Here is a 25,285-nt window from a genome sequence, read left to right as displayed (position 1 = left end):
TTCTCCCCCCGCCTTGACGCCCCCCATCCCTATTCATACTCCTAGCCTCAACCTCCTCCTCCTCCCGTCTTGACACCAACACTGCTGCCACCCACGACCCTCTGGAAGATCTGCCATCTGAGTGTAGGGTGGGTTTTGCACTTTCCGGGACCTGGGTCCAGCCATACGTAGGGTCAGAGGCACTGAGGGATTTGTAAACTTGTGATCGAGATCACCAGCATTGAGCCTTGGGTCTCCTCTTCTCTGTTTGGTATTTATAGGTCTGTCTCTCCCAGGATTACAACAAAAACCCGGTGAGTGGATCTGCATCCCATCGGTGTGCTTTGTCCTACTAATCAACCAACAGCTTGGATTTAGATTCTGGCTACTACAAAAACGGGGAGAGGGAATAAAGATGTGCAACATGTTCCCAATCATAATTTCTGTGGGTTGTGCAGCTGATCTGGGGAAAAAAGATAATGAAGGAAGACCTCAACAACTCAGTAAACCAGATCATTAATTTGTTTTTGATGAGAATGCTTTTCATTCTACCAACAAATAAAGTAAAATGGCTCTGGGAGTCACTTTGCTGCTTTTAGATTTTCTCGGTACTTCTTAAAATGACCAAAAGAATGGGTGAATGTGCTGACCACCCCTCTCTGTGGGCGTTGCAGAATTTTATATGGTGTCACCAAACCCTGATAGGGGGGCGGTAAATCTGAGCGCAAGGGGCCCCTAAGCTTGTAATTATTTGAGGGAATTAAAACAGTATAACAAACCCTCCTTGTTAACTTCCACAACTACTCCAGATCTCACGTTTTGAGAGAGGTTCAAACATACAGAATTGTTTTCTGGAGGTGTGTATTGTGTCCTTAAGAATTGTGTCAAGCCCATTTGATAGTCGTATGACGCCATTACACGTCGCTAAAATGTCTTGGCTGGAAATGGCTTTTAAAAATAGCTGCAGTGGGTTGAGTTACAGCCAGTAGATGTGATGTGATGTTTTGCCACTTGACTGGGCCTTAGAGAAGCTGTTGAGAGTTTAAGGTGTTGTTACGCTTGTAGAAAGACCAAAAACATTGTAAAATAAACAAATAAGATAATGTAAGAACAAGATAGACATTCCAGACTAGGGAGGCACCACAGGTTGTAAGAAATTTGGTTGTTAATGTTAATATGCTTCAACAGTGAGTGATATCTCGACAGATGAGACAGAGGAAAGTATTGCTCCCACTTTCCCTGCCTACATTTTCCCATGCAGGCTGCAGATTGGGGAATATGATCAGATGCTATTTTATGATCTTGAGGCCTTCGTTTTTACTGCAATAGAGTAGCACCAGAACGCATTGATTGTCGATGTCTGCCTGAACCACAGCGTGCTTCTGTTTATGTTCACTCAGTCTGTGTACAGATCTTGTGTCCCCAAATAACTGAAACACACATATGTTTCCTTTGGGGCAGACATCTGTTTCACTGGGGAATGCGGGGAATCTGAGGGCACTGACATCCCCCTTGAACTTGAAAAATGAGCAGGGCCCAGGCTTGTCTGCCTGTCTGATACATTTAGGTCCCATGGATTCACTTTCAGGGGTTGTTAATGGCTGAGAGTGTTGATGGTGAAGAGTGCAACGGTCGGAGATGATAGCAAAAAAGTCTGTTCAAGTTTCTTTCAATTGTGTGAAATGTATCTTAAAACTGAAGCACGATTTAGTCATATTAGTCACTTAATTATTAACAATGTTGTGTGAAATATAATATTATAATATGTCATGATAACTCATGACAGCAAGCAAAGCTTCCTCAGATTGAATGCATTGAAAACATTGTTTGCTTAAATTTTTCTTCTTTTAGTTTCTCTTTTCTCTTTAGTTTTTTTTTGTATCAAACATCCTGAAATAAATCAATGTCATTTATATAAAATATATAACTTAACAACGTCCTTTTCTTGAGAAGCTTTAACTTTACTTTGTTTTTGTCTCTGGAGAGAAAGAGGTTCACTTTCATTACTTCCATCACTGCTGAATATTTTTGAAAAGCATGTTCAGTTTCAAATTAGTTTTTTTTTTCAACGGTTACTGCTAACACTGTGTTCTTTCCTGAACCTCCAGTCATGCCTCTGGGAACACCTGCCCCCCTAAACAAGCGGAAAAAGCTCTCCAAGATCATAACTGACCTATCACATATCACTCAAGATGGTAAGGCTGGCATGAAATTACATGAATATGAAACCAAATTTCCATATGCACAGTACAGCTGTTTCATATAAACACAGAATACATAAATAGATGGATGATAAGTGATAGGTACTGTAGGTTGGGTGCTAATCTTACAGGATAGGCAGGGTTATGTCCACAGTACAAAAAAAATAGTATAAGAAATAACAAATAACATCAGCAAAATTAATTAATATAACTCTAAATATATATATGAGTTATAATAATAATGAATGTATTCTGCCCAATCAGGATACTGTGCATTTTTACCTATTAAGTCATAACTGTTATAAAGGGCGAAGCACATGCACATAAATGCACAGAGAGAGAAGATGAGGAAATATTGTAGGCGTCATGAAACATGCAAACATTTAAACATCGGTTATCCTAAAGGTTGTGATTATGATTATGTCAGTATAATAATCCATCATCAGACAAGACTGATTACTTTAATGTAATGCATGTCACTAAACATTTCTAATACTCATTTGTATGAATGTCCCTTACCTAGAGTATGAGTCGGAGCCAGAGGCATCTGAGTTCGACCTGGGAACAAAGATCAGGACTCCCAAAGACATCATGCTGGAGGAGCTTTCCCTGCAGAAGAACCGAGGCTCCAAGATGTTCAAGATGAGGCAGGAGAGAGTGGAGAGGTTCATCTACGAGAACAACCCCGACGTCTTCAGCAGTGAGTCGATGGTGAGAGCGTAGATCATGGAGAAAACAAAACATAATCACTTTTCTGTCATTTCAAAGGCAATTTTTTTTAATTGTCTAGAAAAAAATAAAGGCCTCCAATACACAATCATGACTCATGATCAGTAATGTGTGCCAGGTGTAACTTAAAGAAGAAGAAACATGGTTAATTAGCAAATACTGTATGAATGTGCTTCATGGCATATGGTTGGTTATATTGATCATATTTCTTTCAGGACAACCTCCAGAAGTTTGTTCCCTCTCTGGGAGGTCAGATGGGAGCTCAGATGGGAGGTCAGATGATAAATGTTGGTGGGCATTTTCTTAGCAAACAGGCTGGACAGCTGCATTTTGGAGGGATACATGCCGGAGGAGGGGCCCCTGTGCCTCCTCCAAAGCCTGGAAGCAAAGGTGCAGGAGCAGGAGGTGCAGGAGGTGCAGGCGGTGCAGGCAGTGCAGGAGGACTGGGCGGGGGAGACGAAGCTAGTGAGTGGTCTCCACTAAAAGGTTGGTATCATTTTTTTGGGCTATTTTTAGGAGGATTCTGTATTATGGTAAATATGCATTCACAAAAAAGGATAGGTCTCCTGAGATGTTTTTGATTTTGCTTGACTGGTCAAAACTTAAACGTATTCATTCAAAATGAATGCATGGAAGGATGACAAAAACAAGAAATATGAATAATTAATGTACAAACATAAAGGTATAATTGAATAAATAGGTTTCTAATCCAAGACTATGCACTTAAGTATTAGTTGAATAATTATTCCACTTATTACTGCACAGACCTCATGACAGAGGTGAAACAGACTTGAAATTTTTCACCCAGAAGTGTAAAAATAATCTTGTCATCACCATAAGGTTGCCAGGCAACCAGTGGAGACTCCAGGAAGTCACTGCACACGGTCAAGAAATAGTCAGGCACATAACCCCCCCACCACAATGTGTTGTTTTTACAATTCGATATAACATGGCAATTTGTGAACTTTGAGGTGTTTTGGACAGAAGTAACCTAAGCTAAGCTAAGATAACAGCTGCTGGCTCTAAATATTAAGCGTACAGTGGTATTGAGCTTCTCATCTCATCTCAACACTAGGCAACAAAACCAATCAGGATTTTTCCCAAAATGTCATTTTCATCGACATAAATGATCCACAAACATCACAAATATTACTTAAGCCAGTCCATCAACTGTTTAATATAATTTTACAACTTTAAATGAGTGCTACAGTACTAACTCCAATTGAGTATGTCATACGCTCTAGCCATGGATGTATTCTTCACAGGAGGTGGAAGGGATGACGCGAAAAAGATGCTGATTCATGTGAAGACGTACGTGTCGCCATGGGAGAAGGCCATGAAGGGTGATGAAACTCTGATAGCCACTCTGAAAACTTCAATGCCTGGTCCCATTGAGAAAAAGGACATCTGCAAGTACAAATGCTTTAACAGGTACTTCTCTCAAGGCCTGACTTTGCTTTGTAACAAATAGGGGGCTTTAATAATCTTCTCACCTTGCTTTGTTAGGTTTGCCATGCCTTACGGCGGCTTCGAGAAGGCCAACCAGTTCATGAAATTCCAGCTGCCAGAAACTGAGGCGACCAAAGAGGAGCCTGAGCCTGCTGTGTACCAACATGACATCGGCTGCCGGCCTTCCTTCAACCGCACTCCTATTGGCTGGGTGGGCAGCAGTGAGGCCAGCAGTATTCATATGGCGACGGATGCTGTGCCCTTCGATGGAGAGACCGACGAGCTGTGAAAAAATATTCTTACTGTGATTACACTCACTGTGCACGACACATACACATGCGCAAGCACGAATGCATGCATACACGTTAGCAGACACACACGCACACACACACACACACACACACAAGATAGACAAGCTTACAATTAACTGTTACATTGAAGAATATGAATCTCTCAGTGTGGATAACTGAAAGCGTACCTGAAATGTGGACATGTTCTTGTTTTGCTCTGTATTTGGTTGTAAGGCAAAGAAACAAGATACAGATGTTATGGGGAGATTAAACATCAAAACGTTCTAAAGACTCCTTTAGTTTGCCAGAAAAGTTGGTGTGAAGTTGCAGATTTTGTCACCGAGGAAAGAATGTGTGAAGAACAAATTTATGCTATGTTACTGTTGTGCACGCTGTCTTGATGTCAACTTGTTACCATATATGTTATTTCACAGTGCCTTTTTTGTTGTTAAGATCTTTTATGGAGCTATGAAACAAACCTGTCTAATTCAGGATGCATGCATGGAGTCAATTGCTGATCCATTAACCTACTGTACCAACCAACAGTTTATCCACAATAAACCCTTTCAAACTGTAACAAACCTCTTGTAGAGTGATTAAAAAATGTATTAAAATAAAATGAAAGTCATTAACTACAGTACTTGCACTTGGTTACTTTCCACCTCTGGCTAAAACCTGCAGAAAATACAGTATTTTTTCTGACATAAACTGACGAGCCACTCCCGCACAGCTGGGGGCGGTCATGCTCTACGAAGTTGTTTACAACTCATCATGAATAAATCAGGGAAAACGAGGAAGAACTCAGTACCTTTGAATGTTGGGTTGGATGGCTGGGTGTACTAACGTTATGTCCCTACGGTCCAAGCGCTATCAAACAGTGCAGTCTACAATTTACAGCAACGCAATGGAAAACAGCCCAGTATTATTAGGTAACAGTGCAACTTGTTCACATCATCAACTAGCGTAGTTTAGCTAACGTTAGCTAACTGCCGTTCGAATAGGATTAGCTAGTTTACGGAAGTTTTCGGGTGACTTAACAACGTGTGAATAAAACAAATGGCCAATTCACCACGAAAACTTGTACACAGTCGCCGACTTGGTCTTAAAGCCTGATACTAGAGGTCTTACCATACTCTCAAATGCCAAGACGATGCTAAGTAATGTTAGCTGGTTTGGTCACTGGAGACGTTAGCTAACGTTACTTTACTTTTCGGCAACCTCCAGGCTCCGTGTTGCTTAGCAACGACAGTGATTGGTATTTGTCAACGGTTTGGCAAAAACCTCACGAAGCTAAACTATTACAGTCAGTACGATGAAAATAATAAATAATAATGAATAATAATAATTCTATTGCCATACGCTACTTCTGTCAACAGCAGCGCACCATATAACGCTTTATAACGTGTGAAAGTACGTTTTGAATCCAGGTTATTTGTGAAAAAAGAGTCAATCTCAGAATCCCACGAACTACTATATATCATATAACGCTGGCGTTACCACAGTTGGTGTTTGGGGTTCAGGAGTTTCCTAATAAAGCAATGTAATACAATTATATTTAGTTTGATTTATTTTAAATTTACACGAGTCTCTAACAGAGTGTTTTAGAAGTGTAAATAATGGCACAGCGCCATTGTTTCATTTGCTAAAGATATACCAGTAGGTGCTGATGTCTCTTTTTATTCATCCAGTTTTTATTGAACACAGACACTGTGTGTTTTTATTACATTTTAAGCAACTCAATGTTAGTGCCAATTACTGCTTGTAGATCAGATTAACTGACTGACTCTGTTTTAGGTGCACTAATAGCACAGTGATCTTGCCTGATGACATCTAAATCAAAGGCCCAGTTGGCAACCCTGCCATGGACAGAGATCCTTGCGTATTGGGTGCTGTCCTTTGGCTCTCATCTGTACTCTTTCTACCAACTGCACAGGTTCTCCAAAGGTAAGGTATATAGACAGATAGTTGGTCAGTATGTTGGTTCAATGAATTCAGAAGAAAAGGTTAAGAAAAGAAATGTTTCCTGTTTTTGTTTTTTTTATCTCAGAGCATGAAGCAGGATTACAGAGAGAATTCCAGTTGGAAAAAGGCCTTCTTAAGGGTTTTAAAAGGGTAAGAAAATAAGTTTGTTGTGAGTAAATTGTTAAGATTAATACCATTTTGACTGTTCAGAGGCTTCAGATGTGTTATAAAGGTTAGTTGTATTTGTCAGGACCCATTGGATTTTGAGTGGAGTTTCTGGACTGAATGGGCTAAGAGGTCTTTGCTGTGGACTCTTATTGGTCATGGCGTGGTATCAAGATTGACCAGCATATTCTACCCTAAGGTAGGAAGCAGCTGCTACAGTCTTGTTAAGTGGAATATTGTTATTAGCTGGGAGGTGTTTTAATCCAACACATTTTTGATGTTTCTCCAACAGTTTAGGGTGCCAGCACTCACAGTATATGGCCTCTTAGCAGCCAGTGGTGTGTTGGGGATTAAAGGTGTTAGTGTGCTGCTGGTACATCTGGGCCTGTCCTTTACTGTGGCCCAACTGCGAAAGCCCGCTCTGTCGTGGGCCTGTAACCTGCTGCTGCTTTCCACACTTCAAATCCAACCACTTCAAGAGATCCAGGTGGGTTGTCTCACCTGGATTATACTGTTAAATTGTTTCACCTACCATTTGGTTATCACTAAATGTCATATTTGCAAAGAACACAAGAGGGCACAAGATACTAAGGGGACATACAACCACTTGGCCACTCGGTTCCATTATTCTATGTTCATACCACAAGATAAATGTTAAGTGAATTTATTGAAAGCATATGTATCAAGTAGGTTATTTTCAGTATTTCCTGAGGATTAGAAATTCAGTGTCTTTGAAAATGGTGGCTAACAGTGAGAGGCAGTGGGAGACATGCTAAGAGACAGTCCTCAGTCAAACATTTATTGCAGTGAGAATGAAAGAATAACCACAGCAAAGTGAGATTTTATCAAACTGCCTTTTCTTTAATACAACACAATGAGGAACACAATGAATTACAAACCAAAATTATTAAATTTTTTGATTTTAATATGACTTAACAAACTCAATTCCATTCATGTTTACATTTATTGGTTATTATGGACACTGGCTGTTAGTATTTCACCATGTTTAGGGTGTAAACCTTTGATCTAAAAATGCCCTTTAACTGCACAGCATAATCTGACGCATCAAGCATGGTTACATCCAGGCAACTACGCTGCAGTTATAATGGTTAGAAATGTTAATGTACTGTAGTAAATGAAAAAGACCTTACAGAACTATGCCTGCATCTAAAAAAATTGCCTCTTTCCCTCCTGGGCTCACTCCCCCACACACATGCAATTGCATACAGTCCTGTGTGCAAGCATGACTTTGAAAGCAGCGATATTCCCAATGCTGTTGAGCAGAACTCGTTAAAAGTTGTCTTAAGCATATGTTTATTCGTATGTGTTGACAGATTTTCATAACCAGTTGAGTAAAGCCGCTGTAATCTGCTGATGTTCTCATTTTGATCGGTGTCATATTTCGAATAAAGATATATCGTTTTTAAATCTAGTGTCAAACTGTCACTATTAATATAAGGATTCCCCAGGAATGTGTTAAAAATAATTGGCCTTCCCTCTGTATTACACAGAGAGGCTGGTATAAGACAGAGGAGGAGTACTATCTGCTACTCTTCAGTGTTGCTGTCTGTGGCCTACGCTTCATCAGCTTCAGCCTGGAGCATTGCTGGTGCCCTCTAGACCGTGGTGGAGTTGTGCAGCTCGGTTGGTTGTTTTCATACACCTTCTATCATCCTTTTTTCTACAATGGACCCATCATCACGTACAAAGACTACATTGAGCAGGTAAGAGAGCCAGCAAAGGCTACTCCTGAATTTAACTGTGATTTAGTCTAAAATTGCCTCTTTTGTTTTTGTCTGGAGGAGTCTGAGGCTGATTGCTGCTTCTGAGTACAGGTGATCTCAGGTCACGTTTTTAAACGCATAGTAGACAACACATCCGTGATGAGCTATTTACAAGAGCATAGTAACTTGAATCTTTCAGATTTGTAGAAAAATAGGTAACATTTATTTGGTCTGATGTTGTCTGCCTGCTTGTTTTCATTCACATCTTTGGAGTATATTTACATATCCTGGTATTTGTTCTTTTAGTAAAGATTCAAACGACACCCTTAACAACATATTCACTCTTTACACTTGCAGATGTGCAGACCTGCTGAGGAGGGTGACAGGGACAAATCTGCTTTTAGTTACCTGGTGCTCAGTTCAGGAAGGATCATACTGTGGTGGTGCATTGCAGAATACATGATCCATGTAATGTACATGCACTCCATCCAGTCTAATGAGACCTACTTAGAAATTCTTCCTCCTTGGGCCTTGGGTAAGTTTTTATACTGTATGTATTTTTGGCGTTTCCCTGCCACTTCAGACACACACTAAACATGTTTTTGTGGTGCAGAATTTAAAAACATGTAACCCCCACAGGATTTAGTTGGTTCTAATCTCCATCAGATATGCTGATGACTGACTCTCTCATCTGCCTTGATTCATAATCCAGTCGCCACGATCGCTGGTGTGATGTTGTTTATGTTTTAAGTGACAGAATTTGTGTCTGTTAAGTATTTATTTATTTGCTTTTACGTATTTTCACAAATTGAAGGCAGAACCAGCCAGGTTAGCCTCTAATAGACTCTTTGTTTAATAGTCTTTGCAGGACACTTGGAGTCCTAAGTTTTGAGAGGTATATATAATTTATGCAGGTGGCTGCTGTACTGGCCTCCTTTTTCCCCTTTTCCAACAGGGGGTCTGAGGATAGAGGGTGTTGTATGCTGGGCAGATTGTATTGAACTTGTCTTAATCATTAAATTAAGAACTATTAGTTTGAACATCTCCTTTTCCTCCTGTCACAGGTGGTCTGGCCCTGGCACTTGTCCAGTTCTTCTATGTGAAGTATCTGGTACTGTTTGGCCTTCCATCCATGCTGGCTACTTTGGATAAACTAGTTCCCCCAAAGCTTCCTCGTTGTGTCAGCATCATGTACAGTTTCACAGGGATGTGGAGGTAAGTTAATACCACTGACAAACAGTAAATACATTTTGATCTCGCAGCATTCCTCAACACTTAAGTGACTAGAAAATCAAGCATCCCTGGTATCCTTGAGGAAAAGGTATATTTAAAGTCAAGTGCCTTAAGTGCTCACTGTGCTTTGACAATAAGATTCAGACTGGGCACGGTGAATTGTCTCATCTTCTGTCATTACTGGCAATCAAACCAATAGGACAGGTCACCTCTGCACCATCAACATTATATCATTCTTTCAGACTCGAGGTAAAATGGTTTGTTCACTGGGAGCGTTCCTACATTTACGGGCCACATCTTGTCTTTTGACAGGTTAGCAGCAGTATTGTCAAATGCCATGGATCTGACAAATGCCAGTTTGTCAGTATATAACGCCGTCCAGCATGACAGCATAAAAGAGAATTTTGCTTTATTTTTCAGGTTACATCAGTGATGGTTTATCATGAGTTTCACACCTACCTCCACAAAGAGTGGACATTATAAAAGTAAATGTCATGATAATTCCACCATTTTTTAGGCTCATTTGTTTTGTTACAAAGCAAAGGAAAAATACTGCCTGGTTTATACTGAAGGGGTCACAATTGCTCAAGTTAATGAACACACGTTGCAGTGCCACAGTGTTACACAGGGATAAAGCACCTTAATCAGCAAGACTTCATATATAAAAAGGTATAAGACAATGAAGTTTCCACTGCTTGAAAAAATATATCAGGGCATGGGAATATTTTGTGTCATAGTGCTGTTTGTGTTTAGCTTTGAGCTCCTCCAGGATGCACACCACTTCTGGAAGAAAGAAAATACTTAAATATCTTGTAATATACACTAGCTACACCTAGCTAAAACTAATGTACAATTGTTTTACAGACAATAATGCATAATTAAAGTGAAGACACTGAAGAATGTAGATCAGATAGTGAGAACAATGATAATAAAGTTGAGTCAACGCCTCTGTAAAACAGTTTCCACAAAGGCTGAACATTATAACCTTCATGAAGGGAGGATTTATTGCAGGACTGTTGTATTAGACTGCATTAGTTTTAGCTACACTAGGTATACCGAATAAACTGAAAACTGGGCTTGTGAGCAAGGTTTAGACATACATGCAACATGCAGTTACATGCAAAACCTCATAATAAACAATGAAAAAGGCATTAAATCTGGTTTACTTCATGATTACTCTGTGAAATTACCAGGGAGTGTAGAGTATCGCAGCATTTTATGTCACTTTCTCATAGTGAAATCGCTCTGTTCTTAAATGTAATTAACAATGTGGAAATGCTCTTAATTTACAGCACATAAAGTTGAGATGGAAGGCTGTGTGTTTGGTTTTGCAGTAAAAAATGCACTGACTGTAGACTAGATTGACCAATGTGCTGACACCGATGCACTCCAATCCAGCCTGTGTGTGCTGAGCTGGCCAATGTTGACAACATTGATGGAATGCATAAAGCTGTCCACTGACATCACTGACAAAACAGCTTCAGTTTATAGGCAGCGCAAAAAAAAAAAAGGGAGAAAAAAACACTTTCTTAAATCTCCTCAATGACAAAGCACACAGACATGCATGAATCATACAGTATACAATACTGCACATGCCTCAGTTTCTTTGAAGCCCAGTGCTCAGGTGTTTCTTACTCAGAGCTATATAATTATTATTATGTAAATTTGTGACTCAGATATCCATTTTTCTTTTTTGTTCCCTCTCAGGCACTTTGACGAGGGCCTGTATCGATGGCTCATCAGGTAAGAGGCACTTCATGAGCGGTGGACAGACTAATTCAGATGTTAATGCTTACTAAAAATGTGAAATGTCATCTAAATCAAATAATAGTTCTTATGTTAGAATATCTATCTATCTTGCTGTCTATCTAGTCTGCCTGTCTATCTGTCTACGTTTTTAATCTAGCTGGCTATCTTATCTGTCTAATCTATTTTATCTGTCCACCTGCCTATATATTTATATATCTTTATATCTATCTATATTTTTTATTGCCTTATATTTGGACCAGTATGTGTTTAATCATACTGTATCTGTTATTTGTTGCACACTTGCTGTAAACAGCTAATTTCCTGCGGGGCATTGAACTTGTCAGTTGATAAACCTTAAAAAGGTGCTTTTCTCCAGCTGCCTGCCCGCATGTTTCATCATAATGGATAAGGATGCTGCATTTGCATGTAGGCTTTCTCATGATTATGAGGTTGCATGTCGTTGGTGAATAGTTCTTCTGTTGTGTTACTGTTCCCTCACCCTGGAGAAATGCCTCTTTGTTTAATATGTGCATATGTAATGGCAGCATTATGTGGTTGCTCACTTGTACTTTAGACAACGCAGATTATTAGTTTGTCTGCTTTTAATGATGCACACTCGGCTGAATGCAGCCTATTGGGGGTTTATGGTCCGCTTGGTAGAGGCGGGTTGCTACGTTAAGGCAACACTACACAGCACTGTTGTCAGACAGCACATTGATATTCTGTGAAAATGTTCCCTTGTCTTTGTTATTGTTTGCTAATTAGGTTTGTGTTTTGACATGTATGATGGTGTACATGTACTCCTGCTTTTCAGATGTTAAAGATGAGTTCAGAATGAAATGTAGCATATCAGACTGTATCAGAAGTGGCTCCAATTAATTTGCTAAAGATCCCCGAATTTAAATTGCAAATACAAGTTTCCATTTTAATCCATGTCCATTGGAAATTGTTTTCTCCTGCTTAATGGCATCACTTGTAATTATCCTACTGCAGATGCCAAATGATACCCATGACCCAATGCCCCGACGTTCTTTCTTGTGAAAGTGCTTTTAAAGAGGTTTTAATGCGGTTCTGAAATTCTGTTGAAATTGTCTGAAGAGTGCTAGATGAGCGCGTAGGTGTTAAATGATGTGCTCTACATGACTCACTGACACCTCGTCTCCCTGGGCAGCTAAGTGGCTCATTCTTCGCCATTCCATTAGGCTTTTGCTGTCTGTGTGCCACTCCGGTCTCCGGTCCTCTGTCTCGCACACATACAGTTATCGGCCAACAAAAGAGCTCTTACCGGCTGTTTGATTGAGTTATTACAGCTACGTATGAGAAGGAGCGTTTGATCCCAAAAATTAGTGGTACATAAATAAGTAGGGGCATGGATTGGGTTGGAGGGGCGTCAGCATTTAACTTCTGATTGCACTTAAAACAAGAATGATCAAGTCCACTGCATGTCTCTATACGAGCTCATACTGTCTCATTCCTGCTGCCAGTCTATAAAGCCTGCATGTTGATGTAGTTAGGTGTTACGTAACACATTGATTAATCAGGGTATTAATGTATAGCTAAAAATTATCATATTTTGATTAACATCTGTTTAAAATCCATCCACATCTAAATAATTTACATACATGGATAGATACTCAGTATGTTTAGGTATTCAGTTTGCTCTTGCTCTAACAAGAGGTTCCTCTCCATCTGTTTCTGCACCTACTTTCATCCTCCAATATGGCCAAGCTGGCCGGCCACTCTATTTAAGGCTCAGAAAATGCTGGCTCATCTTTCAGGAACATTGATTAGCCACAGGGTGGCTGAGATAATTAGTTCCCAGCTCAGCAACACGAGACGAGAGAATGTGAATGTTTGTTTCAAAGCGCGTTTGAATGATGTAGCATGTTGAGACTCTCTGTACCTCTGGGACAGACAAGGCTCTCACAATATCTGAGACCATTTTTCTCCACGACATGCAGCATGTTCTTTACTGATTGGTGGGATATTATCCACACCAAGTGGGCTATCGCATGAATACACAGCTGCTATTTTTAGATCACATGAAGTGTAATCTCATTTAAACCACAGTAACATTACATGCTTATGTTATGTGCTAGATATTTGCTGTTTGATAATTTAACTACATAAAAATATACTTTGCATCCTCAATTAATTAACCAAAATGTTGAAATCAGACCTAAACCCAACCAAAACAAGAAGCTAAACCAAAGTGAATTTGATGGGTTTGGTGTGAATCACAGAAACCACTTTGGAATCATTAACCCAGTTGCAGCATTATTAACAACTTAGCAGGATTGATATTCCCTGGAGTGCCTCTATTTTTGTACTGGGCGTCAGAGCAACACTTATTTGATTAAAAATCAATGAACATGACATGATAATTTATACGACAGGCAGACCAATTCATCGGTGCACTGTGGTGCCATTTCCAACCCCCCTTTGTTTTACATCTGTACTATTCACTGGCTGCAGTCCATCTGTGTCCTGCCCTCACTAAAGAACTGTCTGTTTCATTTTTTTATGCTATGCGCTCATGTTCCAGATACATCTATGTGCCGTTGGGAGGTTCACGGCATGGTCATCTTTACAAAATGTTATCCACTGGCCTTGCGTTCGGATTCGTCTGCCTCTGGCACGGTGGCCACGACTACTTACAGTACTGGGCCTTGATGAATTGGGCTGGAGTTCTGGTGGAAAATGGACTGAAGTCTCTTTTTGCCTCATCCTTTATTCACTCCATTGTTGTAAGTTTGAAATCCAAGCATTTACCTCTGACAGGTCAAAAATACTTGGTTAAATCAGATTAAAACTGTATATAGATATGATGCCATTCAGTTAAGGTATTTGAAGGTGATGAAATCTCTCCTGTAGCTTGAAATAAAGGGGCCATGAAATCTGATTTAATAAAAGATGATGCCTGGAGCTGCTACAGTAAGTACAGACAGGAGACAAACTGGTTGGATCCTGTCACATCTAATTGGCATGTCCAGTTAACACCCAACATTAATGTGAGTAAAAGTCTGTCGTTCAGATTATTCTTGCTTCTCTAGCCTTGGGAGAAGTCAAATTTCATGTTCTCAAAATAGTAATAAAGTCTGATGGCATACTGTGTAATCCTCCTCGTTTGTGGTCACCCAGGTCATTAGTGGCAGGTGCTTTGCTGTTCTCTGTTTCTCAGATTTACAGTGAAAATCTCTTGTGGTTCTCCTGCAATTTGCTTATTTATTTACTGATTTCCCAGGAGCAGAATTTCTCCACGGCGATGGAAAGGCGTTGCATAGCCCTCCTCTCTGCCTTCTCCACTGCCATGCTCATCCTCTCTAATCTGGTGTTCCTCGGGGGGATACATGTTGGCAGAATCTTCTGGAAGCGTGTCTTCATTCAAGGTAAATTGTCTTTCACAACACTCGCTCAATAGGATTTGTGTGTGCTTTTTATTTTGCAGGATTGTTTCAGCTGGCATTTATAAATGTGTTTCCAATATGGATTCATGTGGTCTTTTAATTTGACAATTTAGTTGCATTGTAGGACATTTCACATGTCTAAAGCAACAGTCACAGAGGCCAACTCACAAAGGCGGAAAATAAAATCATAAATAAAATATAATAAAATGACTGAAAATGCTGCTGTTCAGTAGGTCTGTTTAGTTTATTTATCAGTGTTTTCAGTGGATGTTGAGGCTCTGGTTATACTGGGGGATTTTATGCATCTGCATGGGCAAACTCTCCCAAATAGAGAGACATCTGCTTCATGGTTGTGCCAGCCCCTGTTTTACTCCCTGTGTCTTTATTTGGCTCATTTGGTACCTAAAGCAAGATGGCATGCTCTCCTGTAGCCTTTCTACGCCTGATAAGCAGTCTGAGCTGCACTCGCCAATGGGTCGGGCTCAGAGTCAGTGCTGAGAGCTCAGGTCTGATACATCATCATATACTTTATACAATTTAGTAATAGTCAGTAGAGAATTCAGTAGAACTGTTTATTGATGTTGAAATAAAATGCATTGTTTACTAGTTTTATTTTGTATTTGAAGTTGTGTTTCTGGCCACCCAGCGAATGGAAGTCCAGTATTTACTCTCCTTATAGCTCTTTCTTTCCTTTCCACCAAGTCCTGACGGAAATATGTGGCTCTTTAGCTGCTAAATGCTCCACTATGTTCACCGGCTAGTCACTAACTGTGTCTGTCAGCCGTTGGTGAGCTGAGCAGGTAGTGTACAATCTGTTGTCAGAGCTTTTTAGCTGAAAACAGCTTCATGTTGCAGTTGGAAACGATGATGATGAAAGCCGTGAGGCTGAATCAAAACAGTAAAGTTGCGGGCTGTAAATAAGTACTTTATTTTTTCTCTTTGCCTATAGACATATTTTGATGTTGAGAGATGGGGCTTCCATAGCACAGAGCAGTTCAGTGCCTTGCTCAAAGGCTTGACTTGAACCGGCTACCTTCTGGTTCCCAAGACAAGTCCCTGACTGAGCTACTACCACTTTTCTATTGTTTACCTGTGTTAAAATAAATTGATACCAATTTGAAAGGTTTGGCGTGATCAGGGTTAAAGGTTAAACAATATGAACTAAAAAACTTTTCAACTTGCTCGTCTTACACTTCCTGTTCTCTACAATCTTTGTTTTACTTTTTTTCTTTATTGGTTCTTCAGACTAGAAGATGTATTCACTTCAGATTATGTCACACAGTCTTTGAGCCTCTGAAGTCAAGCCTAAGTAGCCCGATGAAGGACATATTCCCGTCACCAGTTGAAAATGTGTTGGAAGCCTGGCAGGCTCACAGCACATTGTGTGTAACAGTATGGATCTTCTAGCACTCCTGACCCCTTTCACACACGCCATACTGTAGACTTGGTGTAAATAAGTTAAGAGAAACCTAAAAATAAGAACAGTGTGTTTGAAAATACCATTTCTGTTGTGAATTATTCAGAGTAAGAACTAGAAACTAAACTGAGAGTCTCAGTTTGCTTTTATGATGATTCATTTGGATCATTAAAAAACTAAAAATAAAGAAATGGCACTGCGTGACGCTCACTTAAAAAAAAATAGACCATTGAACAGACCACTTAATAATTGTGTTGCTTTCACTGAGTGCTTGTGTTTTTGCACTTTAAATTGAAATGTAATGCATCCACCAGAAATGCCTAAAGCCATTCCCTGTGTCTGCATGTGTCTGTACAATAAACCTCTGAGGGGGAGTTGTGGTTTGCTTCATTAACATGAGATCAATGCTTATAAATCAGCCTGTCTGGGATTTTTACTGGTGTAGGCAATAGCGTTATTGCACTCTGACCTCTGGTACAAAATCAAATTCCTAATCACACTGCGTATATAGTCGTACATGCTGACTGAGGATGTAAGTTTAATATGTTATCTTCACATGCCACCTAATGTCCCCCATGTTAGATCACTCTAAAGTAATAGTGTTGAGTTACATAGAGAGTTGTTGAATTGTAACATACCAGTAGACACAGTATTTAGTATTAATTCAAAACTATGAATCATTACATTATATTATAATAGCTGGAATAAAAACTTCTTTACTTTCATATCTCATTTCAGTGGCTGTTTTTTAAAGTTAAGACTGTAAGAGACAGATGTTGTTGGCGCTCCACAAACACTGGAAATTGGACAGTAAAGAACCTATAATGAATAATCTGTCACCACAGAGTAATATAACTTTATTTTGTGCACTTTTACAGTATTTCTGATGTCCTTTTTTCTCCATGTAATCTAATTGTAGCTCTGTGCTGTTAGTCTTTTAAAGATCATGTCCAACAATGTTTCCTACTTAAGAAATAAAGTTTCCTAAACTCCTTTAAATATATTTGAATGTTTCACTCCAGTAGCTTTTATATCTGTTTAAGCATGCTATCAGTGAAATAACATTACTTTTACTAGAATAGGACATTGAATTAGTTTCACTTCTGGTTTCCAGTAACATGACTTCTCCTAGAAAAACAAGAAAACAGCCACGCCAGCAGCTCTGTGAGGCTGTGCTGCAGTGTTTTGTGGTGAATGCTAACGTCAGCATCACAATGACAATGCTAACATGATGATGTTTAGCAGGTTTAACTAATGTTAAGCGTGTTAGCATGCTAGAATTAACAGTACAGCCGAGGCTGATGAGAATGTCATTAGTTTTGCAGGTATTTAGTCATAAACTAAAGTATTGGACACATTTTGACCTAATGAGAGCACTAGATAAAAAGTTAAAGGTCACCATAGTCACTATGATTCATCCTCTGGGAACCATGAATGTCTGGCAGTCCATCCAATATTGAGAAACAGACATTGTCATCTCTAAAGTGATGCCACCAGCATGGCAATGGCTCTATGATAATGTATCCAGAGAGATGGGAAAAGGAAGAGCTCAACCGACAAGCTCAGTTTTATATTTAGTTTTGAGTTGCCTCTCTGCAAGTGGCCTTTTCACCTCGTCTGAACTTGAAGCACTCTGTTAATCAAGTGGCAAAAGAAACTGGCATAATTACAGCACTGGTTGATTAGAGCCTTCGTAACTTGCAACTGGAGGAAATAGGTTATTCATTTAAATGTTTCTCCTCTCCGTCTCTTTGCCAGGACTTAGTAATTAGTAGTTTGTCTTTGAATGGTAGAGCCTGGAAACAACTCTGTTGCGTTCCAAAATTGCAAGTACATCTGACTCACTTCTCAGCCAAAAGTTGCTCACATTTGGCTAGCGGGGTACACTTCCTTCAGGTTCTGCTTTTCATTCTGTTAGTTTGAAGTCAGTAACAGCAAAAGTTGGACGACTGGTTGGAGAATATACTTCACACTGAGGGTGTTAATGAAATTTACATACCTGCAAAGACAAAACGCTGGGACGTCTTGCCACGACGGCAAGGCTTGCTCATGCTGCACGCGGGGCCCCCGGCTAAAGAGCTTTGAATTATGAATTTAGACGTCAGAAACGCATAATATTTCAAAAGTGCGCATGAAAATTGATGATGATGTAATTGATTATGCAATGTGATTAAACGAACATGAATAATTGGCTGGCATTTACTGGAAACATCCTTAAGGCTCTTTTTAAAGACAAAAGCAAACAAAACAATTATGCAAATTTTCCGCATAAAGTTTTACAAAACACAAAACTTTCACTTCAGCATACCATAAAAATATTCATCATCAAACTGTCTCTTTTCTAGTCTTAGCCCGTGTAACCTTTGTCTTCCGCAGACAGGAAACTGACGTTACAGCTGTGCATAAAGCAGCCTGTGTGTACGTGAATTAGATTTTGACATGAATAGAAAAGAATAGACCATTGAAAAGCATTGTGGGTGCAGGTGCAGGTTACTGAGATAATCTGGAGACAAGCCAGTTGGGGAGGAGGCGCAGACAGCTGTCGTTACCTGCCTGCCCGACCCTCTAAGAAGCAGCTATAAATAGAAAAGGAGAATGACTGTAACACATCACAGTACTACTACTACTACTACTACTTATACTACTGTCTCTCTCGCTCTTGTAAAAGAATGCAAGTCTTTATAGTAGTTACCTTGAAAAGCATCAGTACATAGCGGTTACTTTTTAGCTGAGTGTAATTTAATCCATCAGTATTTATAAAGGAAATTGTGTCCTGACCCAGAATAAAATGAGTTATGGACTAAATCTGCAGTGAGATCTTTTCCTGTTACAGATAAAAGAGATGATTGGTTTTCTTTTAATTTCAGGCTGGTCTACAATGGCCCCACCCATGCTGGCTTTCCTCTACTGCTTTGCTCAGATTGGACTTGAGTGGACTTCTCACCCACCATGAGTCACCTTGACTTTACATCGGAGTGAGAATCCCTGCTACTGGACAACCAGAACGACCTGCTGAGTCCAGTGCCTTGTCCTCACCAGCCAGAGTCTCTGCGGCGAACCTGGCTCGTGGCCACAGAACCTGTCCAAACCTGGCTGAAGTGCAGCTGAGCAGCCACTTTTCACAACCTGCTGGACCAGGCACAATCTGTCTGTAAGCTAAGACTTAAAGGATTAGTGTTGGTTCTTTCTAAGGAGAGAGTTTCCTCTTCTTGGAAATTTTAAGTACACACAAACTGTGATAGAATGAGTGTAATACTGTAAATTCAGGGCAGTCTAGCAAGTTTTCTACCCAATAAGCTTCACTGAATCACTGTTAAGAAAATATGTGTGTAATGGTTATATGACTCTGCTCAGAAATGCTAATTCCATATTTACCATCCTCCTTTAGCTCGCCACAAAAGCAGTTGTGTATTCAGAGGTAAACAATAGGCACAAACGACTGAATGGAGCAGCATTAACATGATCAACGTCATTACATCCCTCACAGATGTAATTTGTGTAAAGTAGAATGATACTAATATTAGTAGTTGTGTTACCAAAATGCTTTAGAGGGACTACACACTAGCTTTTAATTCAACACAATGGCAATGGTAGATGATGTTTATCCACTGGAATTCAGAGGAAAGATATTTCTTGATCTAAAAATCCACGAGCTGTAAATTTTGCACATTTGGATTAAAACTTTGTATTTCAAGTTTCATGATTATGAATATCCATCCGTGTTATAATGATAACCAGTCATTTGTGTGTATGCCTTGATTCATACAAGTCAGATCCGTATGGATGTTCGACTGTGTGAGTGTTTATGGGTCTGTTGAAAGGGTTAACCTGCCTCCCCTATAGATTAAGAAAGTCCTTCAACCTATCTTAAATCAACTTAAATCAACAGCCAAAACAACAATGTGTAAGTCCGTTTCTTTCTGACTTCCCTGCCCTATCTGTGGCACTCAGCCCCAAGTCCATTCACTCCTACTGCTCCTGAGACGTAAATCACATAAAAATGCCATAAAATGGGTCAAAAATGTTGAAGCTCGGACATGGATGATGAGTTTGAAGCTTTTGTCTTTAAAAAAGTTGGACCAGTGAGCACAAGTTTAGTGTCACACCAAAAGTATAATATAAATAACTTGGTAATAAGTTACGCATCTTTAAATCGTTTGCGTCTGCTTGGATCACAGTAAATAATTTACTGTGTAATCCAGTAGGGGATGACTAGTCTGTCGCCAGTTTTTAAAGATATGTTCCAGGAAGTGATAGGAAGTTGCTTTAAAAGGCTTATCAATGCTTTTTTGTGTCTTTTGAGCTTAGAAAGTGTGTGATGTGGCAAAAACAATCTGATCCTCTCACTATTCACAGTGCACAGTAAGGAAAGCAAACAGCTTCAGGGCAGGACTCCCAAGAAGATTAATAGAAGATTATTGAATTTTAAGTCAAAGGTGCCATCGCTAAGATTCATCATTAACATAAAACTCTCACGTTGCCTTTGGTCCTCTGGCTGTTTATTGTCATGCCACAAATGACTGACACAATTGACTGTTCTCAAGGTTTGTATGTTCAGTTTCTCAATCGGTGAACTATCTTACCTGCACAGGTCTGTCATTGATGAATAAACAGTCTTGTGTTCGTGAATAGTAAAAGTACTGTGTAAGTCTGTTGTTCTGGTGAGCCTCGAGTGTTTCCATTAGCTGATTTCTCTTCTTGGGATTATCACATCTGTGGCACTAAGTAGGATCAATGTGAGCGGGGGTCAGCGACGGATCCTCTTAAAGGGGCACAAAACTGTGAGGTTTATCTGATGTAAGACGATCAGCAGGAGAATACACCTGCTGAGTTACACTTTCTTGGAAAAGTGCCCTTATCACTGGCAGCGGAGCTAAAACACAAAGACAGAATGGATGTTTTACGGTGCCATGCGTTCCCTAAAGAGAGCAGACGGGGTACAGTATGTATAAAATATTTATTATGAATAGTACAGTATGTCACAGTTCATAACAAAGAGTTCCCATTGTGCTTGAAATAGTTACATTTCTCATCACATGACGTGTGTGAACATAGAGGCATGTGCATATTACATAAACCACACACCAAAGTCGTTTCTTTCTTAAGAATCTAAACATTGCAATATATTTTGTGCATATATATTGTATATGTAGGGTTTTATAACTAGGCAGCTTTCTAGAGCTGACCACAAAAATAGTTCTGTGTTCAAATCGTTTCAAAGGAGCGACAGTAATTTGGATATTTAACTGCTTTTCTCACTGCAGGCCTGAAGGGGCAATCTTATGAAGGCACAGTGTTGCATGCTTCTCAATAGTAATCAAGGGTAACGACTTAAATAATATTAGGATAAATGTGATGAAGTGGTAGTGGAGTACTGTAAAAGCTCTTCACACTTGGTAGTTTAAGATTTTCATGTTTTCATCACCGTTCGTGGATCTTTGTTAATAAATGTTACAGCACAGAACTACATATTGCTTTCAACGATCTTGTCTCTGATTTTTAGAGTGCACCTACATCCCATTTTAGTAACGTATATTTATGGTGTTTGTAAAAAAATTCAGCCTCTTGACAGGCGTAAGTGAAAGTACCCTCCGCATGTTGGTCTGTTTTCAAATAAAAAGAAATTGGACTTTAATCTGAAACAGATTTGATCTTTTTACTGATTTTACCATGAAAAATCAGTCGGATCTGGTTCTGTTCCTGTTAGATACTGTAAACTGTAAAGAAGCTAAAAGATAATTGTACATTTACAGTGTAAATATAACCAATCACAATAAGAGAGTACCTCCAACAAAAAAGACCAAACAAACAAGGCGAATAGGTCGTGTCATTCAAAATGAAAGTTTAAAATATTCTTTACAAATATTATCAATTCTGTCATTCATCTGTGTCATTGGTGAAGTGAAACAGTTTATTGTGGCTAAAATGAAAATATTCCACCATAAGTAACTTCAAACAAAACAATTTACATTCTTCAAAAAGTGACAATGATCTGTTAAAGAAAATAAATATTTTTCCATGTGGTTTTATGGTTGAACCACATAAATAGAAATGTGAGAAGAAAAATGACAAACAGTCAGCACCTCATTATGATGTTTTTAGCATTGTTTGTATTATTTAAAGTGTTTCATTTGTTTTAATTGAGTTTAAACAGTTAAAATCTGCATCACGTGATCTAAAGTGAATCTTGAGCCGTCATGTAAATGATTCCAGACTAAAGCTCACAATCCTCGCACAAAAGTCAAAAGCATCAGTTCACTTTCTTCTCTAAGAAGAACTATTTAAGAGAAACTTACTAAGTCATAACTTAATTTCAATAAATAGTTTGACATTTTTTTGCTTTCCTTATGAGAGTTAGATGAGAAGATCAATGCCACTCTCATGTGTGCATTATATGGAGCTAGAGTTGAAAGTCAATTAGCTTAGCTTTGCATAAAGACTGGGAGCAGGGGGGGAAACGGCTAGCCTGGCACATAACTCTCCATACGACCACAACATGTCGTTTTTTACATTTTGTATTTTGTACGGATGAAACAAACAAGATAAAATGTTGTTCATTAATGATCTCTAGATGTGCTGGTAGCCATTTTAGAACTTTGAAAGAGCCAAGCTAGCTGTTTCCCGCTGCATCCAGTCTTTCTTTTTTTTTTTAAACACGGTACAATGACACATGAGTGGGCGAGACTGATCAGGATTATCCTTTATCTGCACTTGACTAGTGGAGCGGAGAAGTAAACAACTCTGTGCTTCTTCTTCTGCTGGCATTAAAGTGTGTGTCATGTGGAGTTATGTTGAGCTTTTCTCAACTTTCCCCAGGCAGCAACAGCAGGTCCCATTCACAATGAATAGCAGCCTATCGCTCTCTCCAGCTTTTGTGGGGCGGCCCATAACTATAGTTAATGTATATGTGAACGGCCCATAACTATAGTTAATGTGCAGACATGAGAGTGATATCGATCTTCTCGACTCATTCTCGGCAAGAAAGCAAATAAGCGTGTTTCTCAAAATGTCAAACTATACCTTTAAATTGTTCTTCGCACGCTATTGATGTTCTGCACAATCCTAACTCAGAGCTTGGTTTGCAAAAACAACAGTAAACGTTTGACCTCATTATCAGTACTGGATTTGTCCTGTGGTGCTGGGATCGTGAGTGCAAGATGAAAAATAAAGTGTTGGGTCTTGATGCACCTCTGCTCTTCTGTTTTATTATAAGTGACTGTGTAAAAATACTTTAATAACCTTTTACCAAATGTGTTTCCCGTGTTAATGGGTTTTACATCCTGTCTTTCACTACAGCGACTCTGTCGGCCCCCTTTTAGATTTCTAAACTTCTTACTCATGTGAGCAGCAGCTTTATGAATCTCTATGACAGAGTGCTTTTCGTGCTTTTTTCCTCTATAAGATCAAAATTCAGACCCATAAAGACCCACAAACACTGACTCTAAACCAAATGAGTTCTCACTTCTGTGATGACATGCCCATTTATTTTTAGTAAGCTGAATTTTTGATGGGAATATAGAAACAGAAAAACCCCAGCGTCTTTTTCCTCTCAGCTGTGTCCATCTCAGCTTGTCTTGATAAGAGAGAAGGCATGCAGGGAACATAAATTATCCATATGAATAATAAATAATATAGAATAATGGATATTTTTGCCATGTAAAAGAAATCTTTTACTGTATACTAAAGATAGATTCAAGCAGACCAGTAAAACTCCTGTTTCTACCAGAGGGAAACCCCGAAACCACTTTTTAGAGGTTAAAAACAATTCTTTGTTTTGTAAGTATGACTAATGTGAATATCAGTGATACAATACAGTATTATTACTGATTGCAATGAATTTATTCTGGACTTCTGTATGACATCATCAGTCTATAAAACTGCAAAAACTGTTTGATTGTTTGATTAATTTTCTTCCATTATTCATTGTTTTTAAAGAGCATCAACTAATGATGTTGTAGCACAAAATTCTAATATTGCAGCTAAATATGCATAATTATTGCTTGATACCAGAACGTATGGCTCTGCTTTACTTGATGTCTGATGCATCTTCTGCTGACATTAGAGTTCTGTGATGAATGAATGAATGATTTCAGTTATCACATCAATGCTATAAAGCACCTTTCCTCCCTCTGTTCCTCACATCCCCCATACCAATTCTGTTTTGCTTTTGCTACGTACAGTACACTGACACATTCATTCACACAGATTCATTTTGGTTAACAACATCATTTAGGAAGTTAAAGTTTAAAATTGATGGTGAGTCCGTCCATCAGTCTAACAATTTTGCCATGGTGCAAGAAGGACATATTGTTTCAGTAAAATAAGTAAGTAAGTTAATTGTTGGTAAAACATCAGAAACAAACCTCATCTCAAAGAATTTGAAACTTCTATTTTGTTATTGTGTAAGTTGTTTCTCTGTAAATGATTTTCCTTTGTGCTGAAATTGAAATTGTGTTCAAATGTAAAACTGTAAATGTAAAACTGAAAGAGAAAGTCATGACATTTACGACACAGTCTACTTGTCTACTTGTTCCTGAACATTTATTGTATTTATTTTGACTCTGCCCGATATTTCAATTCATTAGAAGGCAGTTTTTGTTTAAAAGAAGAATGAATGAAATAAAATTAATACATAAAATCAAATTCTAAAATCATGTTTTGTTTTATAGATTTTTGTGTAATAAATATTACACAATTACATTACATTTTTTAATCTTTTCTTTGGGAAAGTGGTTGCTCTGGAAATTATTTCTTCAGAATGTTTCCTGTTTTCTATTATGAAATTACTCTTGGTGATGGTGAAGGTGCATTTAGAGAACTTGTGTTTAAAGTCATGGGATGATGTTTTTTTTCTCGCGAGTGAATGTGAAGACAGACAGACACATTGAATCATGCACTCCAACTGGTGTAACAAATGTAAAAATGTACCTCAGTGGACATTAAAGGCAGAAATCATCCCTAAAACAGGTTCCAGTGACTG

At 38.9% G+C, this 25,285-nt stretch overlaps 2 protein-coding genes across 2 annotated transcripts; both read left to right on the top strand.

Moving 5' to 3' along the window:
• The first annotated feature begins 212 nt into the window (after positions 1 to 212).
• Positions 213 to 5,216, top strand: myoz1a (myozenin 1a). The gene is made up of 6 exons (XM_070916296.1): positions 213 to 293; positions 2,088 to 2,174; positions 2,704 to 2,891; positions 3,125 to 3,395; positions 4,175 to 4,340; positions 4,416 to 5,216. Exons 2-6 carry the CDS (start codon positions 2,090 to 2,092, stop codon positions 4,645 to 4,647), a joined length of 942 nt encoding a protein of 313 aa, XP_070772397.1. The 5' UTR covers positions 213 to 293; positions 2,088 to 2,089; the 3' UTR covers positions 4,648 to 5,216.
• Positions 5,217 to 6,471: 1,255 nt separating this feature from the next.
• Positions 6,472 to 19,258, top strand: hhat (hedgehog acyltransferase). The gene is made up of 11 exons (XM_070916438.1): positions 6,472 to 6,592; positions 6,696 to 6,760; positions 6,861 to 6,974; positions 7,068 to 7,262; positions 8,287 to 8,499; positions 8,857 to 9,034; positions 9,564 to 9,714; positions 11,440 to 11,475; positions 14,027 to 14,228; positions 14,726 to 14,870; positions 19,173 to 19,258. Exons 1-11 carry the CDS (start codon positions 6,472 to 6,474, stop codon positions 19,256 to 19,258), a joined length of 1,506 nt encoding a protein of 501 aa, XP_070772539.1.
• Positions 19,259 to 25,285: the final 6,027 nt, after the last annotated feature.

Source organism: Enoplosus armatus, chromosome 12, assembly GCF_043641665.1.
Source record: "Enoplosus armatus isolate fEnoArm2 chromosome 12, fEnoArm2.hap1, whole genome shotgun sequence".
In the NCBI taxonomy this organism is placed as follows: domain Eukaryota; kingdom Metazoa; phylum Chordata; class Actinopteri; order Centrarchiformes; family Enoplosidae; genus Enoplosus; species Enoplosus armatus.
The sequence above is the reverse complement of the archived record's forward strand: the minus strand, read 5'-3'. Positions and strand labels throughout refer to the sequence as shown.